General features: G+C 45.9%; 1 protein-coding gene across 5 annotated transcripts in view; it reads right to left on the bottom strand.

Annotated features, from left to right (window-relative positions):
- The window catches only part of SEPHS1 (selenophosphate synthetase 1), a 30,556-nt gene that overhangs the window by 11,278 nt on the left and 1,087 nt on the right, over positions 1 to 18,191 (bottom strand). For 2 of the 5 annotated variants that reach the window (XM_029238200.1, XM_029238204.1), the window contains exons 2-7: positions 15,653 to 15,922; positions 11,034 to 11,137; positions 8,907 to 9,014; positions 7,883 to 8,037; positions 4,413 to 4,503; positions 2,357 to 2,456 (exon numbers count right to left, since the gene is read on the bottom strand). In XM_029238200.1, coding sequence (XP_029094033.1) covers positions 2,357 to 2,456; positions 4,413 to 4,503; positions 7,883 to 8,037; positions 8,907 to 9,014; positions 11,034 to 11,137; positions 15,653 to 15,845 — 751 coding nt within the window. In that variant the 5' untranslated portion in view covers positions 15,846 to 15,922. Of the gene's footprint in view, positions 1 to 2,356; positions 2,457 to 4,412; positions 4,504 to 7,882; positions 8,038 to 8,906; positions 9,015 to 11,033; positions 11,138 to 15,652; positions 17,799 to 17,873; positions 18,098 to 18,191 lie in introns of those variants that run through there. The other 3 variants (XM_029238201.1, XM_029238202.1, XM_029238203.1) reach the window with 3 other exon arrangements.

The following is an 18,191-nucleotide window of genomic DNA, read 5'->3' as shown; positions in this document are numbered from 1 at the left end:
TCGGAGAAGATCTTTTGAGATCCCCTGTTCAACAATCAAATTTCTTCTTCTTTTTAAATAATTGAAGACTTCATGGCTTAAGTATTACATATACTGGGTTCAGAGTCATTTGGGGTAAGTTGTAGAATGGGAGGGATGAGATTTCTGACTGCTGGCTCAGCGAACCCTGAGTAACTAAATAAACAGGGACTTGTTTTAGGATAAGATTTTTGAACTTCATCTAGAACTTCGTCTTCAAGTATCTTCAAAGTTCCAAAATAGGATACCACACAACCCAAACCCAGGTCCTTAAATACAACATGCAATTAATGATGAAAAAGAAAACTGATATTTCCAGAATAAAACTGTACCAATTTCTATCACAGGCTTATGTAGATAGAACAAGTGGGAGAAACAGTGGCCTTTATAAAGTTGGACAGATTTGGGTTTGAGAATAGACCTGCGTGTATTCCTTACATGTATTTCTTTTCAGACAAAGGAGGAAAAATAGGATCCAATTCACAGGATTGTTCAAAAGATGTCCATAAAGTACCAAAAAGAAGGGCTAGCACAGAGTTCACTCATTCCATCCAGATTTAATGACCCCTGTGGTGTGTCCTTCACTCTTCTAAGTGCTGTGGACACTGCAGTGAACAAAAGAGAGCTCCCTGCCCTCCTGGAGCTCACATTCTAAATGCTGGTTTGCTTCCAAATCCTCTGTACAGAGCGACCCACACAGATGCTTTTCCAGAAAGGGTTCCTCTGGCTGGTCAGAGGTTAGGACTTCAAAGACACCCAACAAGGGCTTCCTTCTTTTTTTTTTCTTGCGGTACGCGGGCCTCTCACTGCTGCGGCCTCTCCCGTTGCGGAGCACAGGCTCCGGACGCGCAGGCTTAGTGGCCACGGCTCACGGGCCCAGCCGCTCCACGGCATGTGGGATCTTCCGGGACCGGGGCACGAACCCTTGTCCCCTGCATCGGCAGGCGGACTCCCAACCACTGCGCCACCGGGGAAGCCCGGGCTTCCTTCTTAATTATAAAATATACCTGGTGCTTTCTATGCAGGTATGAACGCTAATGAGAATCAACTGAAAGATGCTTAAACTGCATCAAGTGAGTCCCTTGGCAGCCTTGCTGCTTCCCAGAAGATGAATCCTGGCTCTTTCCTGAACTTTCCTGTTTTACTTTAAACTACTTTTAAGATTCTTAGCATAGTACAAAGTACTGGTTCAATTACTATGCACAAAGGCTGTGGAGAGGGCCTTGATCTCTTACTAAATCATTAAGAAAAGGATAGAATATAACATTTAAAGGCATTATAAGCAGTAGTTTCAAAGCATTAAAAGCGTATCTGGCTTCAAATCCTAGGTCCCCATCGATTAGCTGTGACCTTGAGCAAGTTACTTAACCTCCCTGTGAAATGAGAATAATAGTAGCTACCTTGATAAGGTTGTCAGAAGAATTAAATGAGAAAATATGTCAGGTTCCTGGTACATAATAACTATCAAATCAATGGTAACCACTATTATTATTATTACTTTCTAATCAGTATTAAGAAGCTAGAACTAGAAATGAAATGTCAAAAAATTATGGCATGAGTGTCATTACTCATTTATATACACAAATCTGGGAATTAAAAATATGACAAGGTTAACACTTTAAATTAATAATTCAGTCAAGTATTTCTGAAAACATGCTATATAAATTTCTCTTCTGTTTTTATTGGGGTGCAGAGGAATTCAATGCTGCCCATAATCACAGGAATGTAGAATTTGAAGCAACAGAGAGAAAATGTGACCTCAGCTCTCCATTTCACAGATTCATAAAGTGAACTGATGACTTCATCCATACTTCTCTGCTTCTCCCCGGTGCCTGGCACTGCCCCCACGGTGAGCGATTCTAAGCCAGAGGGGACACAGATGCTGGCACAGGCGCAGTGCTCTGGAGAACTCCAGATGCACAGCTCAGAGAGGAGTGGCTGGGGACAAACGCTCACGGCCTCACCACGTGACCTAGCGCAACGTTCAGGCCAGTGGCCAGCCGTTTACTTCCTCTGAGGTGAGTCACATTTACCCCACACTTCTGTCAAGAACGCACGACATAGCTGGAGTCCCACCGGTGCTCCAGGCACCGACAGAGGGGGCTCTGCAATCACTGGCCCAACCTGGCCCATGGCCAGTTCCTCCAGCTAAGAATGTATTCTGGTTTTTTGTTTTCTGTTGTTTTTTTTTTTTAAAGAAACGTGTTAAAAGAGTCATGGGGGGAGAAGAAAATCAATGCAACTGAGACTGTCTGTGGCCCACAAAGCCCTAAGTGTCTCCCGTCCCAGCCCTGCTCAGAAAGCTGGCCAACCCCTGCGTGGCGAGCCCTGGCCGCACCTGTCCTGTTGAGCCTGGCCATGTTCATCATCGCCTCCTGGTACGCCAGCTCCACATCCTCCTGGGTGACCACCAGCTTGATTTTATTCCATTTCTCAGGCTAATGACAGGAACACAGGTGAGGGAGCAAAGAGAGAAAAACGTGATCAGTCTTTGCTTCTAACCACTGAAAGAGTATTTTTTCCTTAGCCATCTTCTGGGGCGTTCTGCTTCCCTAATTCTGCACACAATATTAAGTTTTCTAACTCTTCCCCCCATGACTACTGCTTTAAGTGGCCGTTAGATATATCATCTGGCACCTTCTCTGTCCTCAGCCACACCTCTGTAGTCAAACACTGCAGCGTACTGGAAACTTGAAACCAGCAAGACAGTTCTGAATGTCCTTGGGTTCTCTTCTCCATCTCCCCTAGTAAGCGGATGGCTTTCATTTTTCATGTAATTTATACTCTTACTGACTTTCCCTGAATTCTGGGATCAAGTCCTCTTGAGGGACAAATGAATGGGAAACAACTTGAACTGTATCAGCTATGAGGACGGCATGGGTGACCACAAAGCACATCCTCTGAAAGACTGCCGTCTTCCCCCTTCTTCCTCAGTCTGATTTTTAAAGGATCTGGCATCGCGATGCTGAAGTTCATGACACACAGTCATCACGGTCCATTTTAATAGCCAGCATTCGTGCGTCTGTTCCTTTCTTGGTAATACCCAACATCTACTGCCCAACAAGTAACTTAAGTCTATGTCTGCGTCCCTCCCTTATCCCCCTGCCCCCATCTCTCCCCCAGAGGTAACAATGATTCTGAATTTTACACTTGTCATTTCCCTGCGTTTCAAAAAATAGTATCCTCGTACGTATAGATGCCCAAACAATACTCTTGGGTTGCTTCCGACCTTTATGAAAGGGTATTGTGCTGTTACTTTGCCTTTGAAACTTGCTTTTTTCAATTCTGAGCATCTTTAAGAAACTGGTTAAAAAAAAGCAAAGGCAGTGTCAAGCTGGGGGTGGGACAAACAGAAGGATCCCAGAGCCCCTCCTCCTGGACCCCCTCTGCCTCACCTGGGCAGTCGTATTGGAAAGCACCTCTGGATTACTGGCCTATAAAAGCCCTATGGTCTGACTCACAGGTGATCACACCTGATGGGAAATCTCCCCATCCTCACTGGATGAGAAGGGAAAAATAACTAAGAATGCGGCCTCCTTAAGAGATTTTCTCTGCTCTGTTTGTCAAGCTAAGATATACCTGGTTGACGAACAACATAAAATTGTTCATTTTCACTTGTTTCTCAGGACTGATGGTTTCAGATGGCAGTTGTAGAAATTAAAAGCATTGAGATATGTGAGAATATACCACAATCATATTAATTTTTGAGTTGTTATGGCAATGAAAAGTCTTAAATGAAGAACAACTGATCATAGCTCATTTGAAAAGTGACTCAGGATAAATATTTTCATATTCTAGATGCTTTCTCCACGACATAATTATTTATCAAAATGTTCTGAGTTACTAATTAGCTTAAAAAGACAAAACAAGCAACCAGAAATGACCAAAAAACTCATGACTAAAATAATTTAAACTGTCAATAAGCCTGGCCTTAAACCTCAAATGTCAAACCTTGCACATATTCTCCTCTGTATTATTATTATTTTGGCTCCGTTGCACGGCTCACGGGATCTTAGTTCCCGACCAGGGGTTGAACCTGGGCCCTCGGCAGTGAAAGTGCAGAGTCCTAACCACTGGACCGCCAGGGAACTGCCTCCTCTGTATTATTTTTTAGTGATGTTTAAGTATGAAAGACATACCCATCTCAGCACCAAATGAACAGATAAACTGCACTCACTGTCCCCCAAATTCTCATTATGGATTATCTCTGAACCCCGAGCAGGGGATTACCTACTTCAAGCATTCAATACATGAAAACTGGATCTAATAAAAGAATAGGGACAATTCCCAGGATTTCTGAAGGCCTAGATGGACAGCACACTCCCTGGTACTAAAACTAGAAGAGCTTATTTTAGAAACCACACTGCTGACACCGGAAGGTGAAGGTCACTCACAATGTCCAGCCACTGGTGCACGGCCACCGCCACCTGCGTCCCCAAGGGCTTGGTCAACACGAGCACATCGCCTGGCACTGCGTTATCTGGCCTGAAGAAGAGAGCACAGGCAGGTCCTTGTCAAATCAACCGAGGAGATAAGTTCATCATTGTCGGTTAAACAGGAGAAAGAAAAGGCCGGTAAAACCACTTGTGTGTTTGCAAACACTCACTTATATTTAAGCCAACTAATGCCATGTATTAGAGCTCTGCCGTTTACTACTAGGATGACTGACGAACAAGACATTAAATGAAAAGTGAGGAGGCCGCGGACTTCGACAACACTTAGGCCAGTGACTTATCAGTTTCCCAAAAAAAGCAAATCGCTTAGTCTTCAAAGGCCTCATTAGGCCCCGATTCAGCCATGCTCTTGTGTACTTTTCTTTTTCTTTTTTTTTTTGTGGTACGCGGGCCTCTCACCGCTGCGGCCTCTCCCGTTGCGGAGCGCAGGCTCCGGACGCGCAGGCTCAGCGGCCATGGCTCACGGGCCCAGCCGCTCCGCGGCATGTGGGATTCTCCCGGACCGGGGCACAAACCCGAGTCCCCTGCATTGGCAGGCGGACTCTCAACCACTGCACCACCAGGGAAGCCCTCTTGTGTACTTTTCAACACAGACCCACCAGGGTTCTGAGGCAACAAGACTTCTGGAACAAAAACGGTTGTTCCTTTTCTTTCTTTCCTTCCTTCCTCCCTCCCTTTCCTTCCTTCCTTTCTCTCTCTCTCTCTCTCTCTCCTCTCTTTCTTTCCCTTTCTCTCTCTTTCTTTTTTTCACAATCACTTATATGATAGAGATGCAGGTGGGATTTCTCAGGATGTGGGATTTGGCTAGAATCCGTGGGTCTAATGTTTTGGTGATTTCAGCATCAATGTTTCAAACTCAGAGTTATGACCAATAAGTTTCCTACTTGGTACACAGGGTCCCTGTCTTAAAGACAGAAGGCAAATACTAAAAAAAGGCAGCCCTAAAAGCAGAAAGACTGTCCCCCTCAGACAAAACTCCCATCTCACTTGTATCCTCACGACCAGGACATGGGTCTAGCACTCATGTCTTTCTTGTCCAAGTTCAAGGAGCTGTCCACACAGCCATCCCATCCCCTGACAGCGAACAACTCAAATACTCATACGAGTCGATTAAAAAGCCAGGGGCACAGACTTAAAAATCAACAACTAGCTCCTCGACTCATCCTGTAATATCTATATCCATTGCTAGCTTTGAAAAATATTAATTCTGGGAGGATATACCAGAAACTCATTTTCCAAAAACGGGACCTTAAGACATAAATGCCTTTCAATTCTGACTCAACTGCACCTGAGAGCTGATGTGCTCTTGTGCGTCACTGGTTATGTGCAACCTACAAATCTGTATCAGCAAGTGAAGTATGATAACATTGCTGGGTTATTTTTAAGTTTGTGGGCAGTCTTTTACAAAATGTTATGACCTGCATAGGTGCATTCTTATTTTACAAAGTAAGCATACATGTTGTTGACAAAAAATTCATTGAAGCCTGTTTTATTGTTCTTTCCTCTCCCGTTTTTTGGCTACAGCTGTGTTCCTTTTCTATGGGAAAGCTGGAATGGGGGAGACAGGTGCAAGTTCTCTTGTCCCATCTAAGTGGAAAGTTTGAGAACTACCAACATAAAACATAGGAAAATAAAACCTGGATGTAGGTAAAAGGCAAGACCCTTAACACGGACGCACCCATCAGTCAAAAAAATGGACCAAAGACATGAATACATGAAAATTACACACTCACCCTTACTCTCAGGAGTAAGGCAAAGACCAAGGAGGCTGTCACCAGGCTGTGCTAGTTAGGATGGGGCAACCCAGCACTCTCACCCATTGCTGGTGGAGCCTCTATGAAGGGCAAACTGAAGACATCGATCAGAATTATGGTGCACAGGCAATGGACCCAGCAATTCCATTCTGAAAAATTTCTTACCAAGAGTCACACATGCAAGATGATCTATGCATTGGAGTACTATGTGTAATGTCAACATAACTGAAGATAATCCGAATGTCAAGAGTTACTTGTTTAAAAATACCCAAGACTGGTCAAAGTGTTTGCCACTAACGACTGAGGGCAGGTGAGGGATTCTGCACCGCAGGGCCTTTCACACCCCTGGAGTTCTGAACACAGTGCCTGCTCACAAAATCAGATAAAACAAACGGAGCTTTTGCTTCCTCTAAGAATAGGACAAGGTGGCTTTTCTGAATAAGACATCAAACACGAAAAGGGCCAACTTCTGTTGAGAGAGAAACTTCTCCAAGGATCTAGAAATGGCCAGAGGGCACAAGAAAAGATGCTCACAGACCTGGCCACCGGGGAAATGCCAATCAAAACCCAGTGAGATGTCGCCTCATACCCACTAAGACAGCTATTACCAAAAAGACAGTAAAACAAGTCCTGGTGAGAGGATGTGGAGACATCAGGGTCCCATCCATGGCTGTGGGCAGGTAAAACGGTGCAGCTGCCTTAGTCTGTTCCTCAAGTTAAATAGTTACCACATGACCCAGTAATTCTTAGGTATCTACCCCAGGGAATTGGAATGTATATCCACACAAAAAAACTTGCACACGAATGTTTACAGCAGCATCACACACCACAGGTGGAAATAACTCAAAGGTCCATGACCTATGACTGGATGAATAAACTGTGGTCTGTCCATACAATGGAATGTTATTCACCCATAAAAAGGAATGAAGTAGTGACACACATGCAAGATGGATGAACCCTAAAAACACGCTAAGTGAAAGAAGCCAGACATAAAACATCACATGTTGCATGATTCCATTTATATGAAATGTCTAAAACAGGCAAATCCATGAGACAGAAAGTAGATCTGTGGCTTCCAGGGGATGGGGGAGGAGGGAGTTGGGAGTGGCTGCTGTGGATACAAGGTTTCTTTCTTGCGGAGACGGAAATGTTCTGGAATTGGATAGTGGTGATGGTTGCGCAACTTCGTGAATACTAAAAGCCAATGAACTGCGTACTTCAAAAAGCTAAATTTCATGTTATGTGAAATTTTTTATATGAATTATACTTCAGTAAAAAAAATCTAAAACTTTTTTATAAACAGGGATGAGGCTGCAAAATGGATACACCTTAAAAAGATTAGCAAATATTCTGTGAAGTGGAAGAAGCCAGGATGGAGATGGGGGATGGAGATGGGGGCTGGCGGTGGGGTGTGACAACCGAGGGGGTGGATGGAGTTTCTCGCTGGGGCAATAAAAGTGTCGTGAGGTCAACTCTAGTGAGGGTTGCAAAACCCTGTGACTATACCAAAGACGACTGAATTTATAAACACTTTAAATAAGTGAACTGTATGGTATGTGAATTAGTATCTCAATAAATATATTTTTAAAGAAGAGAGAGAGAGAGAGAGAGAGAGAGAGAACCTGGCCAGGGGACATGAAACCAAAATCAACTTACATGATAAATTCGTTGGGCTGGCAGACAGTTGTAGCCACACCTCCTAAAACAATCCAGGGATTTAGCACTGTTTGGCCGCCGGTTACAGATGTTCCGGCCTCCTCTGCTGCATCTTTAAAACCCTGTATAATTAGGGGCATCACTTTATCCCTTTCCTACGGTTTAAAAGGACACAAATTAAAAGTCACATCATTCAGTTCAAAACCCAGAAAAGAGAGTCTACCCCTGTAGTTATAAAAAGATCATAAAACCCTTACAGGAAGCCCTGAGAGTTTACAGAAGGGGCAGGGAACAGTTCACATGGTATAGCCCTTTTATCAAAAGTCGGAAGAGGCTCTAGGTCACAAAGCGAATGTAGCCCAGACGACAGAGGAGCAAACACCGGAACAGGCTGGGTGCACAGGGCTGCCCTGTACCTGAGCCAGCTCTCTGGACGGTCCTTAACCAACCTGTGACCAGCTAATGCGTGCCCACGCGCCCGCTCCGGGTGTCTGTGTACAAGCAGTGGCCCGAGAGCACGCTGTGAGGGGAGAGAAGGGCCTGTTGAATGCTCAGTTCTATGCGCAGGGCAAACTTCTGGCGGGGACGAAGCCAATTACCTGTCAAAAATAATCTAAACAGGAGTTCACCTCTGGGCCAAGGAGGGGGTCAGGCAGCGAGGCCACAGATGCTAGCGGGTGAGCACAGGGCACCCCAGCCCCACCGCCGTCCACGTCACCAGCCAACCGTGACCGAAGAGTCGGGTGCCCGGCCTGGAGGTGCTGTTACTGCGGCCTAAACGTCACCACAACACACGCACGCAAACGTGCTGGCTTCAGTTTGCCCAGGAGAGAGAAGCGGAAGCAGCGGGTGGGGATGGAGACACGAAGAGGCCAGCCTATTCTAATTCGCTGCTAACTGCCAAAAAGCAGAGGGCGGGTGGGACATGGACAGCCTGACTTCACGGCGGGGAAGGAGGGCCAGCCAGACAAGTGACAGGACCACAACCGGGCCCGAGGATGCAGCTGGACCGGCTCCTGCTTACCCTGTCGGTCATCTTATTGCTGATTCCAAGGAGCATCAGCATGTTGTCGCATTCTGTGACCCCCATGGCGTAGAGGTCGCTGAGGACGTTGGCACAGGCTATCCTGCCCTGGAAGAGAGGGGAGATGTGAGCAGGCGCCACAGCGGACTTGCCGGGACGTGGTCCCCGGCTCTGTGCTTCATGGACTCACCGCCTTTCCTCCATCACAGAACCACTCTCGGGCATTCCCGTTACCACCTCTCCTTTCTCGTGCAACACCCATCGTCTCCAGGTTCTTTCCCATTCTAAACTTTAGGGAGAGGTCTGCAATTTATTTGGGTGCGGAACGGAGCGGGGAGATGTCGGGGAAAAGCTTGGAGTGCTTGGTTTCAGAGGAGCCGGAGTGGAAGTGCTGGGAAACAACTGTGCTAAAGAAGACGTGGAGCCGCCGCTTCTCACGAGCAGATCCTTAAAAATGTCACCTTTATTGGTTATAGAGAAGATGGGTTTTATATACCTAGACGGAGAAATCTGGGGAGCTTCTTGTACGAGATAAACAGGAAAATCATCTTGGTTGAGAAACAAAAAGAAGAAATAAACGACACCTAGGCCTGAAATCAGATTGTTTTCTAAAGACAAAGGGAAGCATTTCCCAGTAAACTATAAGGTTTTATTGAGGAACTCTGAAACAGTACTCAACAGAAATGTGGTAATAAAGATTTTCTACTGCCAAGAGACATTTAAAAAAATTTTTAAAGTTGCCCTTCTCTAGACAGTAAAGGAGAAAACGACGAATTTTTCTTTCTGACGTAAGGGTAATCAAACCACAAGTTACTATCACTTCCAGCGGCCGTTTCATTGCCCGTTTATGCCGTCTCACGACCTCCTGGCAGGTCGGCAGGGAGCCTGATCACCTCCTGTGACTCACTCGAGGTAACGGGCGCAGCGCCGTCAGTAGCTGGGAGGCACCAACCACAGGCTCGGGCTGCAGCGACCTGCTGCCCCTTCTGCGTGGGCGCTGGGGTCCTTCTACGAGATGCTGGCACAGGATGAACTCCGGTTCTAGCCCCCTGGGCCCCTGGACAGGTGGGACACCAGGGGAGTGGCGTGCGCGGCTCTCAGGACCGCTGCGCCAGAGGAGAGGCGAGAAACAGGTTTCTGGGAGCGTGCGTGCTTGTCTCCACCTTCAGACCTCCCGGCCTCAGTCCCTACGTGTGGGGCTCGATCCCAGTGCCCCTGGCACAAGGAAGGGCCTCCGGCACTTTCTAATGATAGGATGTTGCCAATCTTCTTCATCGGCTCCTCCCAGCTGCCAGGGTGGAGGGTCCAGCTGGGAAGAAGGAGGGGCTGCTGGCAGCAACCCTGCGATGAGCAGGACAGGGTGTCGGGGCAGAGCGTGATCAGCAGGCGGATGCACACGCCACACAGTGGAATAAGACATGGGGAGAGGGGGTTCCCTGGTGGCGCAGTGGTTGAGAGTCCACCTGCCGATGCAGGGGACACGGGTTCGTGCCCCAGTCCGGGAAGATCCCACATGCTGCGGAGCAGCTGGGTCCATGAGCCATGGCCGCTGGGCCTGCGCATCCGGAGCCTGTGCTCCGCAACGGGAGAGGCCACAGCAGTGAGAGGCCTGCGTACCGCAAAAAAAAAAAAAAAAAGACACGGGGAGGGGGAATGACCAGATTCAGGATCAACGGTCAGGTTTAGTGGTGATGAGATGCTAAGCTCTTTCTTTCTGGACAGAGACATCTAGGATCAGTCCTATTACAGAGGATGGTGAAACACAGGAGTGTGGCATTTACAAATGTCCCAGAAAGAAAAGTACAAGGAAATAAAGAAGAAAACTACAAACACATCAGTCAACAGACACGCTTAACAGGCCACAGGTGGTCTGGCACAGACACACAGGCAGGTACGAAAGCAGCAGGGGACACCCCCCATCCACCTTAACTGCCTGCCTCATGCACGGTGCCAAGGGATCGACCAGATCAGATCTACAACCACGGGAGTCAGGGCAGGGGTAGGATGAGAGCAATTTGTGTAGAACGAAAACAAAAAAACCCACACAAGAATAACAAAACCCCAGCCACCACCCAAAACCAAAAGAGTAAGCAGTTCCAGATGTAAAAACACGTCGGTTAAACTTACCATCATGTAAGGGTCATCGACGATGGGATAAATGTAATCTGTGGTTTGAACCAAGGAAAGACCGCCGTGCCTCAAAGGAATGACACAGGTATCCATCCCGATGCCTGCAAAGATGGGGGTCATCATCATCCAAAAGTCAACAGGAAGAGCCATGTCATTTTGTACCTGCAGTGTTCTGAATAGGAGGGGTTTTGCATAAGACACTTACGGAACACTGCTCACCGCCAACAAAGCAATGTGTTTCCTATCAAGAAGCATAACTGCAATAAACGTGAAACAAAACCAGCTTAAGATAGAAAATGAGAACACAATTTGTTAGTCATAAGACTCAACTTCAACATGGTACAATTTTTAGACTTTAACGATGCCTTGAACAGGAAGTTTCCTTTGTGTTACTGTATCACGTGACTGGCACCATACAGAATTTCTGTAAAGATGAGAAGAGCACAAATGGAACTTGGGTTGTCTTCTCCATAGTTACTTAGGAGTATATCTTTGGGCATGATTCTGTTTTTCCAACAGAAAATCTGTAAAATATTTTACACATATAAAATGCTATTATAGGGCTTCCCTGGTGGTGCAGTGGTTAAGAATCCGCCTACCAATGCAGGGGACACGGGTTCAAGCCCTGGTCCGGGAAGATCCCACATGCCGCAGAACAACTAAGTCTGTGCGCAACAACTACTGAGCCTGCGCTCTAGAGCCTGTGAGCCACAACTACTGAGCCCACATGCCACAACTACTGAAGCCTGCGCGCCTAGAGCCCGTGCTCCGCAACAAAAGAAGCCACTGCAATTGAGAAGCCCACACACCTCAACGAGGAGTAGCCCCCGCTCCCCGCAACTAGAGAAAGCCTGTGCGCAGCAACAAAGACCCAACGCAGCCAAAAATAAATAAAAATTTTTTAAAATGCTATTATACTACATTTTAGTCAAAAATGACAAAAATAAGAAAGGAAGGAAGGGAGAAAGAAAGAGAGAAAGGAAGGAAGGAAAGAAAGAAGAAAGAAAGAAAAGGACAATGCAAGAACAAGTATTCATTGATTCCAATCAAGCATGTACATAAACACTGTGGCTCCCAAGAAACTTTAAAATTCCATGCATTCCACTCATGAGAAACTTATGTCACCTCTACTAACTTAATGAGCAGGGAAAGAAAAATTTGCTTAACAAGCCTATGGGATATATTTCAACTTATTAAAAATTGTTTCTAAACATTTAGAAAGATAACACAGACAACTGATGGGCTAATTAGAAACAGTTCCCTTTTCCTGAAATCAGTTTAGAAACAGTCAAGACTAGCTACTGCAGGCTACATTTTTTTAAAAAAATCACCTGTAATGCAAACACTTCAAATTCAGACTGGCCTCTCACCAGGTAAGCCTAATGGAGTGCTTTCCTACACTCACCTCTCTCAAGAGGATGCCCTCTGGCCCTTAGGAAGTATTTCAACCTTGCAGCCCAACGGCCAAAAGCAAAGGACAAATCCCATGAAGTACGAAAGGAAGCAGGCAGATGTTTACCGTCTCGATTCAGAATTTCAAACGGAATAAGAATAAGTCACACCCGAGTCACACAGAGAGGACCACGTGTGGCTTTCTTTCACAACTACCCCAGCACCGTGTCCAGTCCCGATCCATTCTTACTAACACTAAAATAAAATCAAGTTTAGTGAAAGATCACTCTGTGTAGGCAGGCTGATTTTTTTATTACTACACTAGATGGCAAAGCAGAAACTCTTGGTGGAAGATCCAGTTAGGGAATGGAGGACTTTGCTTCAGAATGGCAAGCCTCACAAATTTGTAACAATGGAACGCTCATTACCAGTGATCAGAAAGCCTGTGATGATTCATCTCAGCGACGCATGTATGCAGAAGCGCCCTCTAGCGGGGCTCTCTAGCACTCAAGAGCCACAATTAAACTCATACCGACTGCTCCCCCAAACCGATCATTCCAACAACTGGGTGTTCCAAGTCTATTACCATTCACTTTGGAAAAGAGGGAAGAAATACTGTTTTTCTTTTAGATTTTCATATAAACTATAGGACTACTGAAAGAGACACTAAAAAGAGTTGCTGAAAGTTAGCTTTAAATGTTTTGTAATGTGGGAATCTTAAACTGGAATTCAATCTTTTTGATTTGTAAAGCAGTTAATTTCTCTTGATACCCAGCATCAGAGCGTGTGAACCATGACTCCCCAGCACGCTCCTGGGGCTGACAAGAAGCTTCCATCTCCTACAAGTCCTCTCTCTCCACCAGGACACCACTCCGTGTTAGAAGGAGGGTCAAGGGCTGTCCACATGGGAGCCACCAGCCACATGCGGTTACCGAGCATGTGAGATGGGGCAATTCCAAAGTGACACGCACTGCAAGTGCACACACTCGATTTTAAACACTTAGTACCGAGAAAAACCCACGTCTTGTTAGCAATGTTTTATATGAATTATGTATTGAAATTATAGTTTTTATATACTGGATTAAATAAAATATATTAGAATTCAATTCCCCTGATTCTATTTTTTTTTTTTAAATGGAACTATCTGTACTAGAAAATTTTAAATGACACAGGTGGCTCACCTCATCTTTCTTTGGGACAGCAGTGGTCTGTAGTGACTGGTCTACAAATCACCTACCAAATTTCAAGAAAGGAAGAGAGAGAGGGTGAGAATGGGACAGGCCATGGGCCTTGCAAACGAGGGTATCGAGTTGAGAGAGAGAGGGCCAGTACAGGCAGAGGGCAGGTAAATGCCAGAGTAGAGGCAGCCTCAAATACCAGACCGAGCAGGGTGTATGTAACCATCAGTGGGTGGTGACGGGGAATTCTAGGTTTCAGCAAGACTGAAACTATCCATCAAAAAAAAAAAAACGAAACCCAAATCATCACTCTGCCCCCACTGCCAGCAGCCATCAAAACATGGCAGCTCTTAAGCATCAGGCAACAGAGGTACCAAGTACTAAGACACACTTATCTTAACATTTCTTTAGTTAGAATACATTTAATAGAAGTGTATATTTAACAACTGTTACGGTTCATCCTTAGAATCCAGGAAATATGACATTCTTTTAGAAAAAAAATTTTAAATACAGGTCAACAGACTTGTGTGTATACGTTATATAAACATTATACATACATACACAAGTATTATGTACATGGGTACAGGTGCACATGGTGCATATACATACATACACGGATAATTTCTGGTACTCACAACAGTTGCAAACAGTGAGTATTATTACCCCATTTTACAGATGGGAAAACTGAGGTTCAGGAGGGTTACGAACTTGCACAGAGTAACATTTATTTCTCTTTCTCCTGCCTGGACCCTTGCTGTCGACATTTGTCCCCTTTTGCCACTGCTGAGTTACAGCTGACGCAGCTCCTCGCCCCATGAACACGTCTGGACTTAAAAACCAGATGATAAGCAGTATGGTGGGCGGAGGAATTGGAAGATGTGGATGCCAGTTCCTGACCCCCACCAAGTGACAGGGAACAGGTTACCCGGCCTTCCTGAGCTCCATGGAGTGCTCAAGAAGTCAACGGGGGCAGTTACAGAGGGGAATGATGACTTTATCCATGAGGTTTTGACTGCATTTGTCTCTGCCCATTCGGCAGCTTATCTTTCCCGACAAAGTTATCTAAGAGCTTTCTCAGTATATTCTCATTTCTTGACAAGCAAGCTGACATCCACTCCACCTCATTCATGTGGTATTTCTCCACGCTGAGACATCAGCTAGATGACGACGATTTTCTAACTGAGCTCCTGCAAGCCCTACAGGCCCCAAGAGTGCAGGGTGTGAATTCTCCTCTCCCACCCAAAGCAACTCTGCGTTTATCTGCTTTATACATCAGGAAAGAAAGGAGTACCCTAGGTTCAAAACCAGTGTTGTAAGACAGAACGTGACCATAAAAGAAATGCAGTTAAAACCTTATGTAAGAAAGCTGATCAACTCATACACCATAACTACAAAACACCCACAAACTCCTAGAATACATGTCAAACACTCAAAAGGCAAAGTGATCACAGTCTTGCATCATGTACTTAACAAAGCACACAAGAGAAGCTAACAAACAGCATCCCAGTAGCCTAGAATTTCTTTCTGAGCTCTGTGTTTGAGAAAAGGCAAACCACTAATGGCAGCAGGAACTGGGTCAAGGAAACACGGCTCTCAAGTCCAGATGCCGTCCTGGGGTCCAGACCCCGTCCAGCGTTCTCACCTGCTGTGTCTCCCTCCTCCCCATGGGAGCTTTTCAAACAATGCCTGCTGCACAGGAACCCCGAGTTCCCCCCAACCCAGGCACTGCTCTCTAAAGGTGTCCTGCACGACACCTTTCCTACTCTGATTTAATAAAAAATGCTTACTGTAATACAATTGTCTCAATCGCATAGTAACAGTTTCAAAATGGTTAGAGCATATTGCTTCATGTTTTTCAAGTCATTCCTCCAAATAAGTTACAATAAGGTAACAGTTACCATTGCTTTGCTCTTTGAATCCTTGCAGAAACTTAAAAAAAAAAAAAAGGCAACATGGGAGGAGAAATCTAGTTTTTTGACTCACTAACTACATTGCAGCCAAGATGCTCTACTCAGGAAAATATGAAAGAAACAGCAGTTCACATACCAAGCCTTGGCATAACTGCTCCAAGAAACTGCTCATCTTCTTGGAAGTGGTTCTCCTGTAAGGATTCCAGCAATTTCTGCAGGACATCTTGGGGCACTTTGCAGCCGGTGCCCTTCAGTTCAGTGAATCTGGTTAACCGGAAGCTCTTGTCCAATTCATAACTTTCCGGGTTAAAGGACTCCCGCGCAGACATGGTTCTCGGGCGCACACACCTCACCGCTGGGTTCCTCCCCTCCCTCTCCTACACGGCTGGTTTCTTTACAGATCCACCTGGGTAGCACCGAAACACAAAGACACCATTAAAGAGTTCTTCTTACCAGTACCCGACAAGAATCTAGTGAGTGAATACATGACAGTGAAAAGTAAACATGAAAAGGGCTGCAATCACCAAGACCACAGGGAAACAGCCATCTGGGACCACAACAGTTTGTCACAGTGATGCATAATCTAGAAGTCATTTTAAAAGGTGACTGTACCATTAGAGACATATTCTATGGAAGGAGATCTGATGTCTGTGTTGTTATAATGGTGGCTCTGAGGGGCTGCAAGGAAGACGGAACTATGGGCCAGCTGACTTACAGGACACAGTGCCATCTTGAGTAAAAAGTTCCAAACGTTCTTCTAGCCGGCAGCATTACAGGAAAACTAGTCACTTCACCTATCAACCAGGAAGTACTATGGTTTAGAAATTAAATGCCCTGGCTAAAGTGACTTTTCAGAAGACCTTTTACCATCTTTTGCTATCTCACAAAGAAAAATAATATGCCTAACAGATACTTTTGGTGAAAAGGACATCGGTGGATATGCATTTGATGAAATTCTTTACGACGCTAAATTCAGTTTTAGAAAAACAGGTTTTCATTCTGAGCCAGAAGTACACGACATGATCCAAAACTAACAGGAAGCCTCTCTAAAGAACACAACTTGAAAACTGGAATGGCTGTTTAACACAGCAAAGCTCATTTTCTACAAGAGAGCAGTGGAAAGTTTTCTCATGTTTTAATTCAGTGCTATTTCCTAGAAAGCAAACACCCCGCCCAACAAACTAGTACACACACACATCATTGATAAAATATGCTACTGCTCGTTACTGTTTCATTGCAGACCTAAAGTGATAAACTGTACTAAATCACTAGCATTTATGGTACTTGGTATCACTGGAAGTTTCTGGAACAAACTTTTCTAAGCTTGAAGCCTTTGGGGCTACACGAAAACCTTCCACCTGCTCCCGGGGTTTACAAAACTTCCAGACTGATACTTTACTGGGCATAGAATTAGACACCCCAAGTTTTAGGGTCAGTTTCCCCTATAAAATTTATCATTAAGAACATAATTCCCATTTATAGAATTTTCGATCCCCTGCTAAGCCCATCACTCATTTAAAATAAATCTCCTAGAGTCTGAGTTTGGGCAGTAATCCAAACTGTCTCTACAAAACCATGTTTGGGGTGAGCAATGATTTCCGTTTGAAACCTACAACCGTAAAGGAGTAAACCTTCCAACATTCCAAGAAAACCACCTGTCCGAAAGGAGGGCGCCAGGAGAGCTAAGTTATGGAGCTGGGAATTTTGAAGCCATTTTAGAGTTAGGAAAAGTCCAATAGCAGTTTGACTTGGGTTTGGAACAAAAACAACAGTCCTTTCCTCACCAAATGCCTCGCACTTAACACCGCCTCACTCCTACCAAGGGAAAAAAAAAATCCAACTCACGAGGCATCCAGTTATTTTCCTACCTCCAATCCCTATCCAAAAAAAAAAAAGGCGGGGAGGGGCACTTGGAATTCAGGGAGCTAACTTCCTTTTAAATCTTCCTAGGTTTTTAAGGGCAAAAAGTTTAGAACACCTTAAGCCCAAAAGGCACTCAGGAGTTTTAAAATTCGAAATGGAACGAGGGACGTAAACCACACACATCGCATCCGAATCCTAAAAAAACATAAATTCTTACATTTTTTGGACGGGATGAGAAAATGGGGGGGTGGAGGGGGACGTGAGGAAAGGCGTAATTAATGGTGGGGGGCTGGCATAACACGCAGACGACTTCAACCCCGAAGCCGCCTGTTTACACCTTTAAACAATGACATGAATATTTAAAAACAACGGTTAACCCTTTCCTTCTCGGCCACGTTTTAATTTTTTCAAACGAGGGCGCCAAGCTGGCCGCAGATCCGAGGGAGCACGGTAAGTGGGGGCGGGAGAGGGGGCAGCCCCGGCCCGGTACCTACCTCCCCCCAGGTTCCCAAGCCTAGGAAATAAAAAACGGAGGGGACGCGGCGACGTGGGCGCAGGGGCGGCGCACCCCCCGGGAAGCACACGTCGGGGCGGCAGCCGGTGCGCCCAGGGCAGCGCTCGGGGACACCTTAAATCCCCGGCTGCCGCCTTTAAAGGCCACCCGGGCCCAGGCTCTTTGTGCGGCGCGGCCCGGTGGAGGCGGAGCGGGGCGGCCAGCGGGGCCATGCCGGCCCGCCCGCTCTCTGTCCCGGCGGCAGCGGCGGGAACCGCGCGGCCCAGGCCGCGGGGCGGGCGTGAGGCGCGCACGGCCC

Source organism: Monodon monoceros, unplaced genomic scaffold (genome assembly GCF_005190385.1).
Source record: "Monodon monoceros isolate NGI ecotype Baffin Bay Population unplaced genomic scaffold, NGI_Narwhal_1 Super_Scaffold_21, whole genome shotgun sequence".
Taxonomy (NCBI): domain Eukaryota; kingdom Metazoa; phylum Chordata; class Mammalia; order Artiodactyla; family Monodontidae; genus Monodon; species Monodon monoceros.
Note: the sequence above shows the minus strand (reverse complement) of the source record. Positions and strands in the feature narration are given on the sequence as shown.